This window comes from Temnothorax nylanderi, unplaced genomic scaffold, assembly GCF_030848795.1.
Source record: "Temnothorax nylanderi isolate EJ_2023f unplaced genomic scaffold, tnyl_v1.0 TNYL_tig0347_pilon, whole genome shotgun sequence".
NCBI lineage: Eukaryota > Metazoa > Arthropoda > Insecta > Hymenoptera > Formicidae > Temnothorax > Temnothorax nylanderi.
This window is the reverse complement of record NW_027249409.1, coordinates 86761-109508: the sequence shown is the minus strand read 5'-3', so window position 1 is coordinate 109508 and position 22748 is coordinate 86761. Positions and strand designations below refer to the sequence as shown.

Genomic DNA, 22748 nt, shown 5'->3' with positions numbered 1-22748 from the left:
GGAAACACTTTCAATTAAATAAAAATTTAATTTGGGTGTTAATTAAAATTTTATTTGTTTCAAATACAAATAAAATTTGAACTCAGGATGGTTAGATGCTTATTAAATATTAATATGATCCATATATGCGCCTGGACAAGTTAAATCCAATAGCAAGATCTTATTTAAATTTAATTTCGATCCAAATTTGGAACATATTTAAATTTAATTACTTTTATATTCAATATTTGGTTTTTATTTGAGTTTAATTTCGTTCATATAAATGACTAATATAAACCATATTTAAAACATATTTAACTCTTTTCCGCGGGAAAGAGCATAGCGCTCGGCGGGCATACCTGTCTGACTCCTTTGATCGTCCAGAAGCATGATCCCTTTTCTCCTTTCACTCTTACCACGCTTCTTGTCTCTTCGTACAGATCTTCTATCCTAGTTCTCAGCTGTTCACTAATCCCTTCTCTTTTCAGTACCTCCCAAATTTTTTCTCTGTTCACGGAGTCGAATGCTGTTTTCAGATCAATAAATGCTGCCACTAGCTTCCCTCTTTTTTTGCTAACAGCCTTTCCAATTACATAATTTAGTGCGTATATATTCTCTATTGTACCCCTTTTTTTCCTGAACCCTGCCTGTGTTTATGGTAATATTCTTCTTTCTTCCGCCTCCTTCTCCAATCTTTTCGGCAAAATTGCCGCGTATATTTTGTAGTTTGTGTTTATTAATGTCACCCCTCTGTAATCTTGTGCTTCTTTTCCTTCTCCTTTCTTTACTATTGGTACTATTATACCTTCTTTCCAGTCTTCTGCTATTTCTTCTGTCCTCCACGCTGTATCACATACCTCCCATATTTTTTCCTTCAATCTCTCTCCTCCATATATCCATACCTCATTTGGCAATCCATCCGTACCTGCTGCTTTCTTTTCTTTCATTTCTTTAATTACTTCTTCCACTTCCTCTCTTCTTATTCCTTCCTGCTCCTCTTTGCTACCCATTTTTTCCTCTCCCTTCCTGTCTTTTTCACGCGGTTTCACAGTTACTCTTTCCAATAGCTCCATGAAGTGTTTATTCCATTGCTCCTCCGTTATTTCTTCGCAAACCTCTTTTCTACCCTTCCTTTCTGTTTATAAATCTCCATACTTCCTTCTCGCTAGTTGCTTCTCTCGCCTCTTTTATAACTCTCTCCCTTTCTATCTCTTTCTTCTCTTTTATTTTCTCCTCATATTCTTTTTTCTTTAGAATATACCTCTTTTTATCTACTTCTCCCTTCCTCCATTTAACTAGTTTCTCTCGTGCTTCCCACATTCACATTCACTATCCCACCATCTGCTTTTTTTCTTCGATCTCTGGTCTTCTCTTATTTCTTTCCAAACAGCAGCCTGTTTTATCTTTCTATACACAGAGAGGTTAGATTGACATGTAGACTGTGCGTGTGTCTTGCGTTTTGCGAACTGCGGCCTATGTAGGCCGGGCTTAACGGGGCGCCTTATTTCTCACAGCCTCCGCTGTTAGCGTTTTAAATTTTTTAAATTTTGGCAACGTTATTTATATATTTACAGTTTAATGTTACGCTAGCGAAAAATTTAAATGCCTGATAGCGTTTTTCTTTGGCAGAACTGGTGCGCACTCAGTGCACATTAAAGCCGTCGTACACAAATCAACGTAAAGTGTATGTTTAATATAAACGGGTTAAGTCACGAAAGCCTCTATACTTTATTGTACTATTTGGTAAAATATGTATTGGGTATTTTATCAATCAAAATATTTGCATTTTACTTTAAATATTAAAGATTAAATCAGTGTACAACGGCTTTAATGTGCACTGAGTGCGCACTAGTTCTGCCAATGAAAAACGCTATGACATTATTATTACTTATGGATGCTCCGCACATATTTTAAATCTTCTTGCATAGATCAAAGCTATCAAGTGTTTTTTTTGCTTGTTTAAAACATGTTTTTTTTTGTTTAAAACATGTTTTTTTATACCTTAGTTTAAAACACAAATAAAACATAAAACATTGTTTTAAACAAAAAAAACAATGTTTTTTGTTTAAAATAAAAAAAACATGTTTTTTGCCAACCCTGTTTTAAATTTTTTAAAATTATTATTTTAAACTTTTTAAACCTGTTTTTAGTTAAATTTATTTTTGTATAAATTTTTGTTTTTAAATTTTTTTTGTATAAGTTTTTGTTTTTAAATTTTTTTAAATTTTAGTTATTTACTAATTAATTTTAAAAATTATTTCTTGTTTTTAAATTTTAAGTTTTTGTTTAATTTTTTTATATAAGTTTTTGTTTTTAATTTTTTGTTTAAATTTTATTTTAAATTTTAGTATTAAATTTATTTTTTTTATAAGTTTGTTTTTATTTATTAATTCTTATTTGAGAGGGTAGTGGGGAGACGTAGTGGACGAGTTGGCCCGGAGTGGAGAGGAGTAAGAAAAGGGTTTTGAGAGAAGGTAAAGAGTAAGGGAAGATGAAGTAGGGTGCGGAGCTTGTTAAGGAGGTTCGGAGGAAGCCGTGAAAGTGGAGGAGAAGTCGAGGATAGCGTGGTTGAAGAGTAGTGATGAGAGAAAGTAAGGGAACGCTTGAGAGGTTAGGATGAGAAGCAGGAAGATAAAGGGGCCAGGTTACACGATGAGGAAGCTGAGCGAGTTGGCAGCATGGAGTTTCGATCGAGCGATCGATCGACCTGTCGCGAGACAGAGGGATTGTCGATGGTGGCGCGGCAGGTGCGAAACGGAGCAGGGAGTCATCGAGACGGGTCGATGGATCGAACGATCGAAGGGGCCGGCCATATAGACAGGTGATAGAAGGAGAAGGAGAGAAAGCGACGAGGAAAGGAGTAGATTAAGGGTGAAGATGGACGAGGATAAATTGGTGGATACGAGGAGGGTAAGAGAGAGAGAGGAGAAGGAAAGGAGAAAGGAGAGGAGAGAGGAGAAATGTAGGAGTTTGAAGGGGACGAAGGAGAGTCTGTTCGGAAGGGTTAAAGGTAAAGGCGGAGGTGAAAGAGGTAAGCGAGGAGAGAGGAGAAATGGAGGAGTTAGAAGGGGACGGAGGAGGACGAGATTACGGAAAGGATGGAGGAGAGTCTGTTTGGAAGGGTTAAAGGTAAAGGCGGAGGTGAAAGAGAGTGAAGGTGGAATAAAGAGGGAAGGCGGCGAGCGAGAGGATGGAAAGAGACGGAAGGAAAAGGGAAGAGCAGTGGCAGAAAGGAAGGAAGTAAAGAGGTGGCTGAAGCAAGGGAGGCGGAAGGAGACGGCCGGATGGAAGACGAAGGGAGGGGAAATGAAATATAAGGTCGCAAGGGAAGATGATGTTATAACACAGTTTATTTTCAGAGAGAAGGTGGAATAAGGAGTGAAGGCGGCGAGCGAGAGGAGGGAGAGAGACGGAAGGAAAGGGGAAGAGCATTGGCAGAAAGAAGGGTAGCAAAGAGGTGGTTGAGAGAAGTAAGGAAGGCGGAAGGAGATGGACGGATGGAAGACGAAGGGAGGTGAAATGAAATGTAAGGTCGCAAAGGAGGGGAAAGGAATTGTAAGGTCGTGTGGAGAAGGAGATCACGAGAAGGATGGAGGAGAAACGGACGAGGACGAAGTTCAGGGGAAGAAAGGAGGAGAGAAGGTAGAATAAAATAGAGGGGTGTGGTGAGCGTGAGGAGGGTGAGAGACGGAGGGAAAGGAGAGCAGTGGTGGATAGGAGGGAAGCGGAGAGGTGGCTGAGGGAAACGGACGAGGACAGGGAACAGTTGAGACAAGAAGGAGGAAGGCGAAGGTACGCGGAACCGGAGGAAGCAGAAGAAGATAAACAGAGGGATGAAGGAAGAGGGGGAGGGAGAGGGAAATAGAATGAATTGTAAGGTCGCATATGGCCAGGGCGTGTAAGGGAGTGATTTGTAAGAGGTTTAAGTACGTTCCTCATAAAAAAAAACGCCTTGTAAACCCTACCGGGATACACAATAAATCTACATACATACATATTAATTCTTATTTTCTGCATTTAATTTAACCTAGTTTAGGCAGCAGTCGGGAGTCTTTTTTTTTAAACAATTTTTTTATTCTTTAATTTTTTTTAATTTTTATTTTCTGCATTTAATTTAACCTAGTTTAGGCAGCAGTCGGGAGTCTTTTTTTTTTAAACAATTTTTTTATTGTTTAATTTTTTTATATAAGTTTTTGTTTTTAACTTTTTTAAATTTTTGGTTTTTTATTATTATTTAACTTACTTTAGGCAGCAGTTGGGAGTCTATTTTTTTTTAAACTAACTCTACCAATTAATTTCTAAGTTCTTGTTTTTTGTATTTTGTTTTCTATTATTATAATTTTTGTTTTTATTAGATTTTTTAAGTTTTTAATTTTTAGTTTTTTAATCTGTTTTTTTACTAATTAATTTTGAAGTTTTTATTTTTTAAATTTTATTATAATTTTTGTTTACTTAATCTTTTTGCTGCAGTTGCGAGATTTTAATTATTTATTTATTTCATACTTTTAAAAGCAATATATATATTTCTATGCTATGCAGAAGCATATTTTATAATATATAAATAGTTGAAAATCTAGGCACTAGGCATAATTTAAATCTTATACACAATAGTATATGAGATTAATTATGACAAGTAATTTTCTCTATATTTTTGGCATTTTTAATGATTTTTATTTATATATAATAAATTTAAATTTACAATTATATAAACATGTATATACAGGGTGTTAGGTAATAAGCGGGCCACTTCTCGTGGACAGGAAGAGCGAATTAAACTGAATCAAATTAAACGTCCTTTATCGTACTGTAAGTTTCTCAATAATTAATGAGAAATTAATTAATAAAGATAAGAGAATTAATCCACACGATTTGACGAGAAGGAGCAGCCCAACGTTTACGTTACTATGTGCATAACGAAATATTATGAGAGGAGTGCTTTATAAATATTAATGACAATGAGTGTCACTCATGTATAGTTAATAATTTTGTTATAAACATAGCGTTCCTCCCAATGTCTCGCCGCGGCCTAGCAACGTAAACATTGGGCTGCTCCTTCTCGTCGAATCGCACGAACGCATCTTGATTCGCGTATCTTTATTAATTATTTTCTTATTAATTATTGAAATACTTACAAAACAGTAAAACACTTTTCGATTCAGTTTTACCCGCTCTAGCTGCCCATCACAAGCAGTGATCCGCTTATTACTTGACACCCTGGGCTGCGTTCGGAAACGTCACCCAAGTGCACACGAGTATACTCCCTTCTCTTTCTATCTCAGCGAGTTAGAAGGAGAAGGGAGTATACCCGTGTGTACCCGGGTGACGTTTTCGAACGCAGCCCTGTATGTATACACACATATAAGATACTTGATACCACATGGTATTTCCAAAGAAATGATTCGATAAACAAACTTATATTAGGCAGTGTATTACTGTTTATCACACTATTTATTATATTTTTATTTAATTTTGTAAAGATTAAACCTGTATAAACAAACTTAACCTCTAACTACCGGCCAAATATGACATGTGAGCAATAGAGCAGACCAGCGCGCGCGATAACATCGTGCACGACGCGCGATATCCAATGAGCGTGCAGCGATGAATAGAAAAGCTATACGTTCTACCGAAGCCCATAGAGGCAATTAGAAGTCACTAAAGTTCCCCATGTGGATGCATGTCATTGGTTAATCAATTTCCTCTGTAACTCAGTCGATAGCCAATAAGAGAACATATAAATGTAATATATCGTTTTTTCGCTTTTTTTATTAACACAGCGATTAATGATAATTATACGCTATAAACCTTGCTTGATCAATAAGAAACTTATATACGGAAGCACATATCAAAATATGTTGTACTTATCGAGAACTAAAGCTAACACAGATTCGGCCTCGGTGAAACGCATACTCCCTCGTCTTCGCCAACCGAAGGTTGGCAGCAGTCGGGAGAATAAAGAGAACGACGTCGAATGTCTTTTTTGTGGAGAAAATTTCATAAATTCAGTAAGTGGAGAGAAATGGGTTCAGTGCATCTTCTGTAGAAAATGGTTGCATGAGGAGTGCGCCAACACAGAAACAGAAAATGTTATCTGTGATTTTTGCAAGTAAAAAGTAAATATTTACCTATCAAATTACGTCTAAATTTATTTTAAAGTAAGCCTACCTTTTTGTAGTTTAGATCACAATATATAAAATAAGTATATCACAAAGACATATAAAATAGAAATAAACCCGCGGAAAAGACCCACTCGGCATGTAATATTTCAGAAATATTTCTGCAAAATTCCATTTGAAATATTACACCTTTCATCGATATTTCAGAAATATTTCACGACCGTTTCTACATCATTTCGGCAATGTTTCATGTCCGCAATTATTTCAAATGCAACCTTGCTGAAAGATTTCGGTAATATACTGAAATATTTCTCAAATATATCTACGAAATATTGCAGAAACACTTCAGAGATATTTCAAATACATTTTACACTGAGAAAAATGTTTTGTATTAGCAAAAAAAATTTTCTTACTGACGCAAAAACTATTTGTTGATATGTGAAAAATGAAATATTTTATTACCGGAACAAAAAAAAATATATTAAGCCGTATATGTGCGTATAGCCGCCGCGCGTTTGTCCGAAGAAATCCGCTCTCTCAACCAGTCACCCATCCAAGTAGTATACCGACGCCTTGTCGCTTGACATCGATGATCGAACAGGGTAGTGGTGATCCTCTGACTCTGACGCTTCTTTCTTTTTTATACTTGCTTATTTTAGTAAGCATAAAGCTATCGCATAACAATATTAACAATACAGATATACGAATAAATCTTTTTTGCCAGTCAGCGTCAAATATTATTTTATATTAAATATTATTAAATATTTTATATTTTATATTAAAAATGCCATATGACAAAATTTGGAATATCCGAAAATTCTTAATAAAAGAGAAAAATGCAATAAAATGCAATAATTATATAATAATAAATTTAATTTTTTATAAGTTCTAAAGTCTGTCAGCAACTTTTCGGAAATATTACAAATGCAATGTTGTATGTGAAACATTCAAAAATATAACGCGTGCAATGTAAACGTAATAATAGTTTTATCATGTATCAGAAATGTTTCTAAGCCATTACATCTGCAATATTTCTTCTGCAATATTGTAGAAATTCACTGCCTGCAATTCAATTTTTCATTACCTACGCAATCTTTCAGAAATTTTTCAGAAATATTTTAAATGCAATGTTGCGTTTGATATGTTACAGAAATTATTATTCGTGCAATGCAAACGTAATATTATTTTTATAATGTTTCAGAAATATTTCTGAAATATTGCATCTACTACATTTTTTTGCAATATTACAGAAACTTACAAATATTGTAAACAACTTTCTGAAAGATTTCAGAAATATTGTTAATGCAATATTATAAAAAACATGATGCAGGTACATTTCTGAAATATTTTAGATGCATAGTTACAAATAAAATTTTAACGAAATATTTCTGCACCATTTCCGAGTATTTCAATATTTCAGCAACATAACATGCCGAGTGGGGAGTTAAATATGAACTTTATATGGACCTTAATAAAATCTCCATTTAAATTTTATTTGATTTAAATTAATGCTGAATAACTGCATTAATATGGCTCATATTTGTTCTATATATAAAACTTAATTAAGAATATAAGAAGAAATCCCGATATACATTTCGATTAAAAATCTCGAACATATGAATACATGTCGTATATTCTTAATTGATGTGTATACTCGTACGTATGTTTCGTAGTATACAAAGTATATATACGTACTTCTTATAGTATCATTTCATCATCAAAATATTTGTATTTAATTTGGCTTAATAAGGATTTAATTAGCTAATAGATTCAATTTAAATATTAATCTTATTGAAACTATATATGAAATTAATAAGTGGTGAAATTTATTCAAATTTCATTAAATTCAAATAGGATTTTTATATGTTCTTAATATGTTGAATACAAATAAGACCTTTATATGTTCTTAATGAGGCTTTTAAGACACAGCGCGCACGCACCTGGGGCTGGATCCTTGAATTTATTCGCAAGAAAAACATATGCGGAAATTCTGCTCTTATAGAAAAGTTGCAAGTTGATTAACTAAAAGCCATGCGATCAACTTGCAACTTTTCTGTAAGAGTAGAATTTGCGCATACCTTTCTCTTGCGAATAAATTCAAGAATCCAGCCCCTCTCTTATGGAAAAATACACTCAACTTTTGGTGTTAACCGTTAAAAAAACACCATAGAAAAACCCTTAAAGTTGGATGTGATTTCGGACCGCCAATTGAAGGTTAACCATCATTTGAAGGTTAATCTTCAATTGGCGGTCCGAAATCACACCCAACTTTAAGGGTTTTTCTTTGGATGATGGTTAACCTTCAAGTGATAGTTAACCTTCAACTAATGGTTAATCCTTAAAAATGACGGTATAAACCCTAAAAATATGAACCCTCAAATGAAAGCAACAAATATGGCGTCCCAATGAGAATCTCTTAAGGGCTTCGCTCGCTGAACCGGACTCCTCACCTCGATCCTCCCTCTCGGACGCTAACCCAATCAGCAAAGAAATGTTTTTAAAAATATTTTTAAAAACATTTGGAAAACATTTTTGAAAACATTTTTAAAAATGTTAAAAATAATGGGTTAACAGACCTTTTTTTCATTGAAAAAACATTTATTTTAACATTTAAAAAAACATTTTTTTAATGTTTAAAAACGTTTATTTTAACGTTTAAGAAAAATGTTTTTTTAATGTTTAAAAAATGTTTATTTTAACGTTTAAGAAGACATTTTTTTAGTGTTTAAAAATGTTTATTTTAACATTTAAGAAAGGTTTTTTAATGTTAAAAAAACGTTTATTTTTACGTTTAAAAAGACATTTTTTTAATGTTTGAAAATGTTTATTTTAACGTTTGAGAAAATGTTTTTTTTATGTTACAAAAACATCTATTTTAACGTGTTTCAAAATGTTTTTTTAACGTTTGAAAAACGTTAATTTAAGATTTGAATAAATATTTCTTTCACATTTGAAAAGTTTTTTTAAATATTTGAAAAACAACATCTTAAAAATTGTTTTTTTATATATTTATATTATTAGTTGTATAAAAATCTTAGTATTCGTATTAAAAGAACATTTTTCAAACGTAAGATGTTTTTCAAACATTTAAACAACCTTTCAAATGTGAAACAATTATTTTTCAAATCTAAAATAAACGTTTTATAAACGTTAAGAAACATTTTTTATTTATAAACTTAATTGTGTGCTTATTGATAGACTTTAAAACAACAAAGTACTTTATTAAAATTGAAAAAATAAATGTTAAAATTTTATTTTTCTCATTATTTTATTTGAATATATTTCTATACTTTTTAAAGTGTACTAACTCGCGCAGAAGCTAGATCGTAAGAATTTGATGAGGAAGTAGCAAAAGAAACAAGATTGCTGTTGATGGACTATACTTTGGAGACCGTGTGTTCGCTAGAGATCAATATTGCTATATTTAGCTATCGAAGGTATACAGAATGTGTTGATCGAACGAATGATATAATTCAAGCTTTGATTAAGATATAACATAAATAAGTTTAGTAAGAAAGATCCTCGACTTGATATTCTGTAACGTCTTTGTCGTCTATTGAAGATCTATTTCAGTAAATGATTCTTATTTCGCGAATCCACATTTATTGAGTTGAGACGTCTAATACTTTATTTGATTACTTTTCAATTGTAATTCATCAACCATGTGCTTCATATCAAGAGAAGGACCTCGTTTATCAAGTATGAAAAACCATTACACATCATATGCAATAATATAACTCTCAAGGTATCAATGAATATATATCTAAAGAAATAATATGTATAGAATCAATGTGTCAATTCAATTGTTCAAAAGTATATCTCTCAGAAGACTACGATCTTCGAATTCCAAGGATTAATAATCAGAATATTAACGAAAATATGATATTATGAGAAGTACAGAAAGTAATCTCAATGCTTCATCAAATCTACTCAATAAAGAATCCTTGTTTATTAATATTGACACACCAATTCTTGTTTGAAGGAATATAATTGTCGCTCGCTAGAATGTATCCGGGCTTATCGTTCCTTATAAGGAAAAGAACGCCAGTGAAATTACGCAACAACACGTAACCGGATACCTTATTATCTAATCGCTTAAAAATACTATAAATTGAAATATTTACACGACAAAACGTTTAACAGAATTGTCCTTTGAGGAACAGAATTCAATACATCGTTATTATGGAACGAAAGGTTCAATACGCAGTTATTATGAAACGAAAGTTCGATCAAATACTTGACTTTAGGATAAATGACCGTTAATCACGTAGCAATCATACGACAAAGAATGTTATATATACTTGCAGATTTACTGAGCTCAGTATCGTTACCGTTACACAATGACAAAACTGAATGGCCGACTTTATTTCATCAAGGAAGAAATCCTTGTTTCCATTGACTCGAACGTCTGAATTGATAAAAAGGATATTGCGTCCTTTTTCTGGTACTAGATGTAGATCTAGCGAGCTTTCCATTGACTCGAACGTCTGAATTGATAAAAAGGATATTGCGTCCTTTTTCTGGTACTAGATGTAGATCTAGCGAGCTTTCCATTGACTCGAACGTCTGAATTGATAAAAAGGATATTGCGTCCTTTTTCCGGTACTAGATGTAGATCTAGCGAGCTTTCCATTGACTCGAACGTCTGAATTGATAAAAAGGATATTGCGTCCTTTTTCCGGTACTAGATGTAGATCTAGCGAGCTTTTCGAAAACCTAAGTTTCCGTTCTCAACGTAGACTGAGAATGAAAATGTTACCTGAATTGATCACTCGTTACGCTTCCGTTCTTTTAATAGTGGTCATTCCGACCCAATGCGTTGTAATACCGTCTCAAGGCATCTCTAGATCCCGACAGATCTTTCTCGATTCGATAGTAATGGCCTCCGTCCTTGCTGGAACTTCGACGGGGCGTGGCGTGACGGTATTCTCTTTCTCTCTCGAGTCCGGCGATCCGTACTTTAAGTCATCGAAATATGAAGCTATCCATCCTTAGAACTGCGTAGGAGGTTATTGCCTGTAATACTCGATTGCAACAGAGAGACAGGATCGTATTGCAAAGACACGGTTCGCTTGTTACGCAGCGATCGGTCTCGAAAACCACAATGCGACTCGGCTACAATGACGATGTGAACTCTCGGATGGACCGGACACGAATGCCGCTCGTGGCCTCGCAGTTGCGTACACGCAGACACGCACGCTCGACCTGCGCTGCCACGCCATCTCGAACGCTCTTGACTTCCGGCAGCCACGCGGCTTGCCGCCCGCGCGCGCTTATACAACTCAGGTGAAGCGGTAGCGTTAGCTACCACGGTCGCCATCTACCGATCTCTATATTACCGACGAACACACAATCTCCCAGATACCTGCTTTATCCTTGACATATTTTACCTTTTGCCTAAACATATACAAATATCTATATATTATTTATATATACAATATATATTTTTTTCTTTTATATGTAATATATTTATCTTTATATATTTGTCACGTGTCACCTTTTACTCTCCGAAATCCCATGTAGATAAACCCGAAAATGTTGACCTTACGTAAATGAACAAGAGCTGGACAGTATATCCCATGTAAAATATCTTTATGGGAGATTTTTTTCCTCATCGTTTTTTTGGTTTTCATTGTTCTCATCACTATTCTCGCAGTTTTCCGAGTTATCATTGTTGTCATCTGAATGAGCCTCGTTATTGTTGCCGGTGTGTCTGTTAATGTTAAATATATCTCTATAATTATCGTTATTCTCGAAATCAAAGTGTTCAGAGTACTCAAAATGATCAGAATTATTAGAAAATTCAGAATGGTGAGGAAGTTCAGAATGATGAAAAAGTTAAGAATAATGAGAAAGTTCAGATTCTTTTTGATTATGAAGAAAATCTGGTATTACGGAACTTTGGCTTTTAACAGAAGCATGTGCTTGCTGAATATGCGATTGATCGAATTCAATTAAAGAATCTGTTGAATTAAGTTCTTCTACAACTTCAACATTCACTTTCTGCCTTTTAATTTTCTTGGAAAGCTTATGAAACGGTGTTTTTTGGCATGTTCTAAAATAAACTGCAAATAAATTTAAATGTTATGTTTACATAAAATACATAGATTTCAAAATATATACTATCTTTACTCTTTAAAAACATTTATTTTTTCAGATTTTCTACTGCACAATCACTATAACAAATGTGTTAATGGAAAAAAATATAACTAAATTAAAAAAACTAACAGTACAAAATAAACTATAGGAAGGAAGGCTGCCTAATTTTCGAGTTATAAAAAGGTCATCAACTTAAATTTAAAAACAAAATCTCGTTTAATTAAACAAATTTTAAATACAATTAACGTTTTACGTTTCGACTTTATATACTTAGTCTTCTTCAGAAACCTGATACATAAGAAATAATATATAAAAAATAATTAAAAAATAAAAAGAAATAAAATTGCTACAGATAAAAAGGATAAAGAACAAAGCCGCATACTTTGGACTGACTTGCCAGAAATGTAGCTAAGATCTACACTATGACATAGTATAGACCTTTAATGTATATACGAGTTGTCAAAAATAGAATGAAATAAGTCAAGTAATAAAATTGTTACTATTATCTATACTGTTGTTATTATTATCAAACGATATTATTTATTATTTGACAGTGTAAAATTGTAATGCATATATTAAAATTACATTAGGGCTAGAATATAAACCAGAGCCACAAGAATGAGAGCAATTCCAAGATCTCAAGACGAGAATTAACTAGATCTTACAGGACGGAATTAAGGAGTCTGGATTACTGATTGAAATCAAAGTAAGAAAAGAAAAGAAAAGAGAGGGGGGCCTCTGCATTTGTCTACGAGATCAATTCTAGGGTTAGAATATAAACCAGAGCCACAAGAATGAGAGCAATTCCAAGATCTCAAGACGAGAATTAACCTTGCAGAGCCCCTTGTACTACTACGATCAATGTCGATCTTCCAATATGGCGTCCCAAATGAGAATATCGGAACGGCCCTGCTCACTGGACCGGACTCCTCGCCTCAATCCTCCCTCTCGGACGCGAGCTGCCACAGCTCTCCTTTTCCTGGCGGTGAGCTCTCCTTGGGAAGTCGAATCTCGCTCGGTTGGTCTCCAGAATACGTGCCGCTTAGCTCAATCAGTTACGAAAGAAGGAAAACGTACTCGTCTCGTCCGAAGAAACGCAGTAAGAGCGGCCATGACACTGAACGAGAGCGAGGAAGGAGGTGGGGGCGCTTTGAAAGTGGCGACTCACGCGTCGCGCCATCTGAATGAAACGATCGGGCGTTTGCAAAACGCGAAGGAATTCGAGCGCAATATCTGAACACACACATACATATATAATATATGTATCAGCTTTATATAGATACGTGACGCGGAAATTTGCCACGAAACCGCATTTATAGAGCAAAATGACAACAGAAAAATAATAAAACATCTCTTTATAATGAAATAATTAATATAAAATAATATTTGAAGTAAATATTAAATTAATATTAAATAAATGTTAAGTAAATGTTTCTTTAAATCATTATTGCAAATAAATAATTAATGTAAAATAAATATTACATTACTGTCGAATAAATGTTAAATAAACGTTGTTTCAAATCATTATTGCAAATGAATAACACAGGACCACAAAAAATTTTTTTTGAAAAACAACTGGGATCAGAGTAGATGTTTCTTATAGATTTTGGGTCACTGAATCCGAATTCGTAAACCGTTTTGCTCCATCATGTATAGATTTTTAGATAATCGAGAAAAATAGCGGGAAATCTGTGAAAATTGAAATAAACATTTAAAGAAAGAGCAAAAGTATAACATCAAAGAAAGAGAAAAAGTATAACATCAAAATGCGGTTGCAGAACTGATTTAAATATATTTTGGTAAGTTAAATAAAGTGCAAAAAAGGAGGATGTTAAAAAAGGGACGAATTTCGCCCAAAAAGGTGTAAGTAAAAGAAATAGTGTTTTTTGTAGATCTTGATCTCCTGAATACGATAAAGCTAATAAAAAGTTCGTGGTGCTTGGGGAACACCTTGAAAATTGAGCATAAACGTGGTGTATTTACAGAAATTTGGATGAGATATATGCTATATCATAAAATGTACTGGTGAAAGATTTGTTGGGGAGAGGGAAAAGGGGAAAGAAAGAGTGTTTTGTGTGCGTGTGTGTGTGCATGTGTGCGTGCGCGAGTGCGGGTGCGTGTGCGGGTACGGGTGTGCGCGTGTGTTTGCGCGTGTGTGCGGGTGTGTGCACACTCGCACACACGCGCACGCGCGCACACACCCGTACCCGCGCACGCACCCTCACCTGCACCCGCACCCGCACCCACACCCGCACCCGCACCCGCACCCGCACCCGCACCCGCACCCGCACCCGCACCCGCACCCGCACCCGCACCCGCACCCGCACCCGCACCCGCACCCGCACCCGCACCCGCACCCGCACCCGCACCCGCACCCGCACCCGCACCCGCACCCGCACCCGCACCCGCACCCGCACCCGCACCCGCACCCGCACCCGCACCCGCACCCGCACCCGCACCCGCACCCGCACCCGCACCCGCACTCGCACCCGCGCACGCACCCGCGCACGCACACACACACACGCACGCACGCACACACACGCACACACACACGCACCCGCGCACACACACGCGCACACATACACCCGCACCCGCGCGCGCGCGCGCGCACGCGCACACACACACACACACACACACGCACACAAACCACTCTTTCTTCCCCCTTTTCTCTCCCCAACAAATCTTTTACCAGTACATTTTATGATATAGCATATATCATCCGAATTTCTGTAAATACACCACGTTTATGCTCAATTTTCAAGGTGTTCCCCAAGCACCACGAACTTTTTATTAGCTTTATCGTATTCAGGAGATCAAAATCTACAAAAAACACTATTTCTTTTACTTACACCTTTTTGGGCGAAATTCGTCCCTTTTTTAACATCCTCCTTTCTTGCACTTTATTTAACTTACCAAAATATATTTAAATCAGTTCTGCGACCGCATTTTGATGTTATACTTTTTCTCTTTCTTTGATGTTATACTTTTGCTCTTTCTTTAAATGTTTATTTCAATTTTCACAGATTTTCCGCTATTTTTCTCGATTATCTAAAAATCTAGACGTGATGGAGCAAAACGGTTTACGAATTCGGATTCAGTGACCCAAAATCTATAAGAAACACCTACTCTAATCCCAGTTGCTTTTCAAAAAAAATTTTTTGTAGTCCTGTGTAATTAATGTGAAATGAATATTAAATTAATGTCGAATAAACGTTACATAAACGTTTTTTTCAAATTATTACAGTAAGTAAATAATTAATGTAAAATAAATATTAAAATAATGTCAAATAAATGTTAAATAAATGTTTTTTCAATTCATTGTTGCAAATAAATAATTAATGTAAAATAAATATTAACCCTCCCGAGGCCACACCTCTTTTTTTAATACGCCTTGACTACACTGGATGGTCGGCACCCAGATGGATTCAAGCTCATATTTCCAATTTAATTATGTGCACGTAAAAATTCATGAAACATCTTAAAAGGGTATTTCAAATAAAATTTGCAGAACCCGAAATGTGCTTGATGAACAAAAATGTTGTAACTTTTGGTCGCGATAAGAAATATACACCGATCGAGGTCACATCCCGGGTGGTCACAATCTATAATAACTTTTGAATGTTTATCAAACAAAACTGACATGGCTTAAAGCCTTTCTGTACGCATCTTCGAGAGAAGGACTCAAACATGTATTTTCTTTTTTTTGTTTTTCTAAAATTCTTAATTCACAAAAGCATAACGGCATATACATACCTTTAAATGACTCATATTTATGTCATTTTTAAAGCATTTTTAAAATTATTATGAACATATTTTATTTTTTAAAACAACATTTCTAAAAGATTTTACAAATATTATTGAATATATTTATTTGCAATCTTTTAAAAATATTTTTGAAAATATTTTTCTGACATGATTTGACGGACATATATAGAAACATTCTAAAAATATTTTTGTAAATTATTTTAAATTATTTTAATCTTCTTAAAAAATATTTTAAAAATATTTAAAAAACATTTTGTGCTGTATGGGAAGGGTATAACCTAACAGACTACAACGCAAGACTAACATAACTCGCAGGTTTATTAAAATCTTATGAATCACAATTTTTGATTAAATATGAATATGTGATAAGTCAATGGGAACACTTTCAATTAAATAAAAATTTAATTTGAGTGTTAATTAAAATTTTATTTGTTTCAAATACAAATAAAATTTGAACTCAGGTTGGTTAGATGCTTATTAAATATTAATATGATCCATATATGCGCCCGGACAAGTTAAATCCAATAGCAAGGTCTTATTTAAATTTAATTTCGATCCATATTTGGAACATATTTAAATTTAATTACTTTTATATTCAATATTTGGTTTTTATTTGAGTTTAATTTCGTTCATATAAATGACTAATATAAACCATATTTAAAACATATTTAACTCTTTTCCGCGGGAAATTATATACCGGGGCCGTTTTACCCATAGGGTGTGGGTAAAACGGCCAAAATGCATGTCTGCAGTTTTTTGTTTGCTACTAATTTTGAAAATTTAGGGGATGCTTATATTCAACTTTTTCAATTAACAAAAATGTCAATGAAAACTTCTGACGGTATTTTGAATCCAAATATGGTTTCCTTTAGAAGTAAAATCAATTTATTCCTTAAGGGGGCCGTTTTATACACACTTCCCCTACTTTCAAATAAAAGAAAATTGAACGTTTGCGTGGAAAGTCAAGGATACTTAAAAAAAAATAGGTAAAAAATAGGTAGGTCACATATTTTCTTTGGACTCCCCTGATTGATTGTCACTGTCGGAGTCACAACAAAGATTTTTATCTAGAGAGCCGCAAAAAATATTAAAATTCGAAAAAAACCCTATTCTGGAAAATTACCCCAATTTGTAACTGCTTATAGGGCGGTATTCATAGTCGGATCTTATATCTAAGATCGTCTTAAGTCTGGTCAAAAGCAGTCTTAAGACCCCGTCCAGCCAATCAAATGACCGTATTAGCAACTTAAGACATTACTTAAGACGGTCTTGAAATAAGATCCGACTATGAATACCGCTCATAGTGTTTTCGAAAAAAAATCCGAGAACTTTTGTGTCTCCCTGTACATATGTACAATATATACACTTTCTTGTATCTACGCAGAACTATTTTTTAATTTCATAAAGTATGTGTTAACAATTTTCGAGCGCAATTTTTGCAAGTTGTAAAATTATATATTGGAAGTATTAATATGAATGAGTGCATAATGAAACTAATAAGTCTTTTGTCTTAATTCTCTTTCAGACTGTAAAGGCTTTTCTTCCAACGATGTTGGAGAACAATAAAGGGCACATTGTGAGCGTGGCCAGTTTGGCCGGTCAATGCGGAATTCCGAAATTGGTAGATTATTGTACGTCCAAATTTGCAGCAATGGGATTCGACGAAGCTCTTCGAATGGAACTTGAAGTAACTACAACTTATTTGACAAACTAAATATTGAATGAATCATTCTAATATATTACTCCAATTATTTCAATTATTTCTCATTTTAGACAAAGATTTTAAATACAAATATCACAAAGAATAGAAAGAGAGAGAAAATAGTTTGGCTTCCTCATAGAAAAAGCTTTATGAGAAAAATAAAATAGGAGCAATGATAGCAATCTGTAATGATGAGGAAACAATGTGCAAGTTTCTAATTTGCACACTTTTTTAATTTTAAATTTAACCTTTTTATGAATTGAAAAAGGGTCAGCTTAATAGCACAAGTGGGGTTTTACAATCGACGCAATGTCAAATCGATGTTGACTTTGGGAGTTCAGACTACATGGTCCATATGAACTTCGCATATGGACCTTTGATCGCGTATAAAGCTGGATCTAATCAACCAAATCTTAAGGACGTTCACCGGTTAATCGATTTTCTATGTATTTGCTTGAACTTTGGATTATATGCTCGTAATAGTGTTTGTTAAAATCTACGAGGTTTGGGATACACAAAACGCTTATAGATGGCATCCGTTAGGATCTGTTTCTCGTGTTTAAAATATGACGAACGATAGTATATATGAACGATATATAAATGACGGAACTGCACAACTTGTATCAGTTGTATCGTGGAGTCCACTTTTATAATAAAGTGTGGCACACTTTTAGATTGATATAACCTTATATTAATGGTACCTTTATTTTTGAAGACTGATAATAATTAATTAAACACAAAACATAAAATGTATGTATTTTATAACAAATCTGGTTTCTTAATTAATTATAATTTCGTATATAAATTTGATTTTTACAATTCTCTTATTAAAACGTCATTAAAAGGCCAAAAAAAGGTCACGTTTTTAACGTCTTGAAATGTCGTCATTGGTCTGTGACTTATTCCTGTCATTTTTAAGTCATTATTACATGATTATAAAAGAATAATTGACGTAACGATTGACCATAAACTGACGTGAAAATCACGTGACGCTGCTGCCTGGGAAGTTGCCCTCAAATTGCATTGAATATGCTGTTAATCGTGGATGGCAACGAGTTGTCGTCAAGTTGCTGTCACAAAACAATTCTTTGCGGATAACAAATCCGTTTGAACATGTTGCTCTCAATTTGCCGTGAATAGAATTAGAATTCATGTGAGTTCAACCCGACAGACATAATGCTGTCTCACCTTGTCCCTAGTTTGTCAAAATTAGTTGCATCAACGATTGTTGGCAACATGACAGCAAACTCACAGCATTTGGCTATCTGGGTACGCTCTGATTTCTGTGCTTATTCGTATGACTTCCTTTATTCTCTCTCTATATCTTAACGTACAATAGTTGCTTTCCATTTACATCAAAACTCAGATAATTCTCACTTGTGATGTCATTCTGTCTTTATTATTCATTAATTCCCAAAAAGGATAGAACGACGTCACAAGTGAGAATTATCTGAGTTTTAATGTAAATGGAAAGCACCTAATATGGCATGACTTGAGCGCCAACTAAAGCGCGGTAAAAGGGGAACAAAAAATAACTAAGATGGGCTACTTTCAATTTTCGATCAGAGTACTCTAAACCCTTGTGTACACGATACTAAAAATCGGTCCGAGTCCTCGGTCCGAGAAAAAGTTACTAGAACTCGAATCGTGTACACAGGCAACTCGGATGAATTTCTCGAATAGAAATCTCGTACAGAAAAATGCATCCTGTCCCATTTTTCCGTACAAGTTATCGATTCAATTCCATGTTGCCAATGTTATTACTTTATAAATAGCTAGTCAATGATGGTCAATGTAACGTTGGACAACGGAAATGTATATAACTTTCATAAATCTTTGATAAATAGAGAAAAGAGAATTATATATGGGACATTCCATGTCAACCGGAACAGCGCCACGCCCAAAATTTGAGAGGGTTTAAAAATTTGTTTTGGGGTGCAAAATTTATGTAAACATATTAGCTTTCGAATACCGAGTGCGCATTTTAAAAAATTCAAAATGGCGGACTCAGTATGGCGCCTAGAATAAAGAGAGTCACACAATAAAAAGTTATAACTTGAAAAAAAAATTATAAAACCACAGAGTAAAATTTTGTTTTGCATCTAAATTGTGTGTTCATTCGTGTACTTTACGTTAGGTATATTGGATTTAAAAAAATTCAAAATGGCGGATCCAATATGGCGGACGAAAAATCGAAACTTAAAATTTGTAATTGAAAAAAATATGGTCATATTCTGCGTCAAATTTGAAGTATAAATGCCCTCTTGCGATTTTTCGATATAACGCATCCTTTTCGAGATAAAAATTCATTAATATCAAAGTGCTGATTAAACTTGGAAGACACGTAACTTGTGCACGTGATAGTAGGTTTTGGGGTCACTGAAAACAAATCTGATATGATGAATAATATGAAAATTCAAAACGGCGGAGTCAGAATGTGTGTGTGTGTGTGTGTGTGTGTGTGTGTGTGTGTGTGTGTGTGTGTGCGTGCGTGCGTGTGTGTGTGTGTGTGCGCCATTCGAAAGCTAATATGTTTACATAAATTTTGCACCCCAAAACAAATTTTTAAACCCTCTCAAATTTTGGGCATGGCGCTGTTCCGGTTGACATGGAATGTCCCATATATATATTCTACGGGCCCAGGCTCATACTCAGCTCTCGACCCCACATTTTTCCCACATTTTTAGAACCATGCCGGTATCAAAGTCGAGACATTCAATGTCAAAGTTACCAATTTTAACACGGAAGATATAGGCAAAGCGTGTTTTAGAGGGATATTTTAATTTATTGCGGCAGAAATTGGTTATGTATTTTGCTAAAAAAAACTAATATATAATGCATGATGATATTAGGAATGACATATTAAAAAATGGGGATACGTAGCGGTACACTTTATATGTAATTGTAATCCGAAGTTCTTCACTGACGGTATTATTTTGACGGTATTTTGACGGTATTTAGAAGCGTGTCGCCGTGTCGCCATGAAGAAGTGGCAACACTGTACAGTTTACGCTAAAGCCCCTTGCACAATGCCAGGCAACAGGCAATAGGAACAGGAAATAACCAACAAATTTTTAATTACAACCTAAAAAATTCGAATACTATGATTGGTTGGCAACAGGCAATAGGCACAGAATTTTCAACGTGACGGAAACTCTGTGTCTATTGCTTGTGTCACTGTTTATTTTGCATTTATACATGATTTCTGATTTCTATTCCCTGTTCCTATTGCCTGTTGCCTGGCATTGTGCAAGGGGCTTAAAAATTGTGGAGTGGGGAGAAGGTCGCGCCAGTCGCGCTGTACGGAAAGACAGCCGAACGCGCGTGAAACATTTGGCTACGATTATAACCGGTGAACGTCCTTAAAGAATTGTATATGAAATAGGGATAGAAAAAACTGAAGAATATAATGGAATTAGAAATAGCCCGATATCTCGAAATTTGCGGAAGTTAGAGCTACTACGAACATTTAATTATCAAAAAATTATGGTAGGTGTTTGAAGTGTTGTGGTAGCTCTAACTTCCGTAATAACTCGAAAAATATTTAATAAAAAAATAATTTTTTATAGTGTTTTGGAAAGCTCTCGAAATAAGCTTTAAGAATATGCAATAAAAAATGGAGTTTTATTTGTTTTAAAGGTGTGTGTGTGTGAGTGTATGGTATTGGAAGTGTTATGGTAGCTCTAACTTCCGTAATTTTTTAGATATCGGGCTTAATTTTTTTTTTAATGTAGAGTATTATTAAAGGAAGGTTGGTATTGAATTTGGCGATGATCGGTAAAAGGGTTTATTTTTTATAAAATTTTGAATTTTTTGAGAAATGTCTGTGGTAGCTCTAAAACCTTTAAAACAATTGAAACTCCCATTTTTTATTGCATATTCACTTCGAGAACTTTCCAAAACACTATAAAAAATAATTTTTTTATAAAGTACTTTTCGAGTTATGAGTGTACATACATACATACATACAGACATTTTTTTTAATGCGATTTTCCGACGTTTTAGAACATTCAGAATACATTGGCATCGAAAACTAAAAAAAACAATTCTTTCTTCCGTCTTTTCTATCCCTATTTCATATATAATACTTTTAGATTTGGTTGATTAGATCTAACTTTATACGCGATCAAAGGTCCATACACGAGATTTACGAAAACAAAGGTTCCTTTATGAGAAAGCAAAGAGAGAGAGAGAGAGAGAGAGAGAGAGAGAGAGAGAGAGAGAGAGAGAGAGAGAGAGAGAGAGAGAGAGAGGAGAGAGAGAGAGAGAGAGAGAGAGAGAGAGAGAGAGAGAGAGAGAGAGAGAGAGAGAGAGAGAGAGAGAGAGAGAGAGAGAGAGAGAGAGAGAGAGAGAGACAGTTACAGAAAAAAATATAATATACAATATAGTATACAAATATAGTATACAATACATTTTTTAATACCCGGGAAAAAAGAATTAGATCTGCCGAGATATGACCAGATCTGGTTCATCAGATCTGGCCAGATATAATTTGATCTGCAAATTGTCTCTATCTAACCAGATCTGAACAGATATAACCAGTTCTGACCAGATATAATTTGATCTGCCAGATATAATTATTTACTGAATGTATCCAGATCTGCTCAGATATAATTAAAAATTATGAAGGGATGTAAAATGTTATAAAACCATAAATATATCAATTAATTCAATTCGAAATTGTGTGCCACTTTATTATAAGCGTGCGATACAACTGATATATAAGTTGTACCGTACACTTGATTTATATACCATTCTTATACTATTGTTTGTTATATTTTAAATACGAGAAACGGATCTCATCAAATACCATTTATCGGATGATCCGACATTTGCACAGGGTACAACAAAAAGGTCGGGACACTGAATTTTATCGGAAAAATGACGTTTTCGCAAGAAATGTTTTATACAAAAGTTTTAGGGTACCAAGTTATCCATTATGTGGTGATATTGATTTGATCTTGAACGATCTTGAGAAAGTCACATCAAGGTCATATTGAGTTTTTTAAACGGGGACCCCTATTTTTTATGTCATATTCTTGTAACCCTTCTCGAGACGTTTTCAAAACACTAAGCTCCTTTCGTTA

The 22748-nt window shown here is 34.5% G+C and overlaps 1 protein-coding gene across 5 annotated transcripts in view; it reads left to right on the top strand.

Annotated features, from left to right (window-relative positions):
• LOC139781588 (short-chain dehydrogenase/reductase family 16C member 6) overlaps nucleotides 1-22748 on the top strand; it is an 84673-nt gene that overhangs the window by 53787 nt on the left and 8138 nt on the right. For all 5 annotated transcript variants that reach the window (XM_071720419.1, XM_071720423.1, XM_071720421.1 and 2 more), the window contains one exon: nucleotides 17485-17646. In XM_071720419.1, the coding sequence (XP_071576520.1) occupies nucleotides 17485-17646 (162 nt within the window). The remainder of the gene's footprint in view (nucleotides 1-17484; nucleotides 17647-22748) is intronic.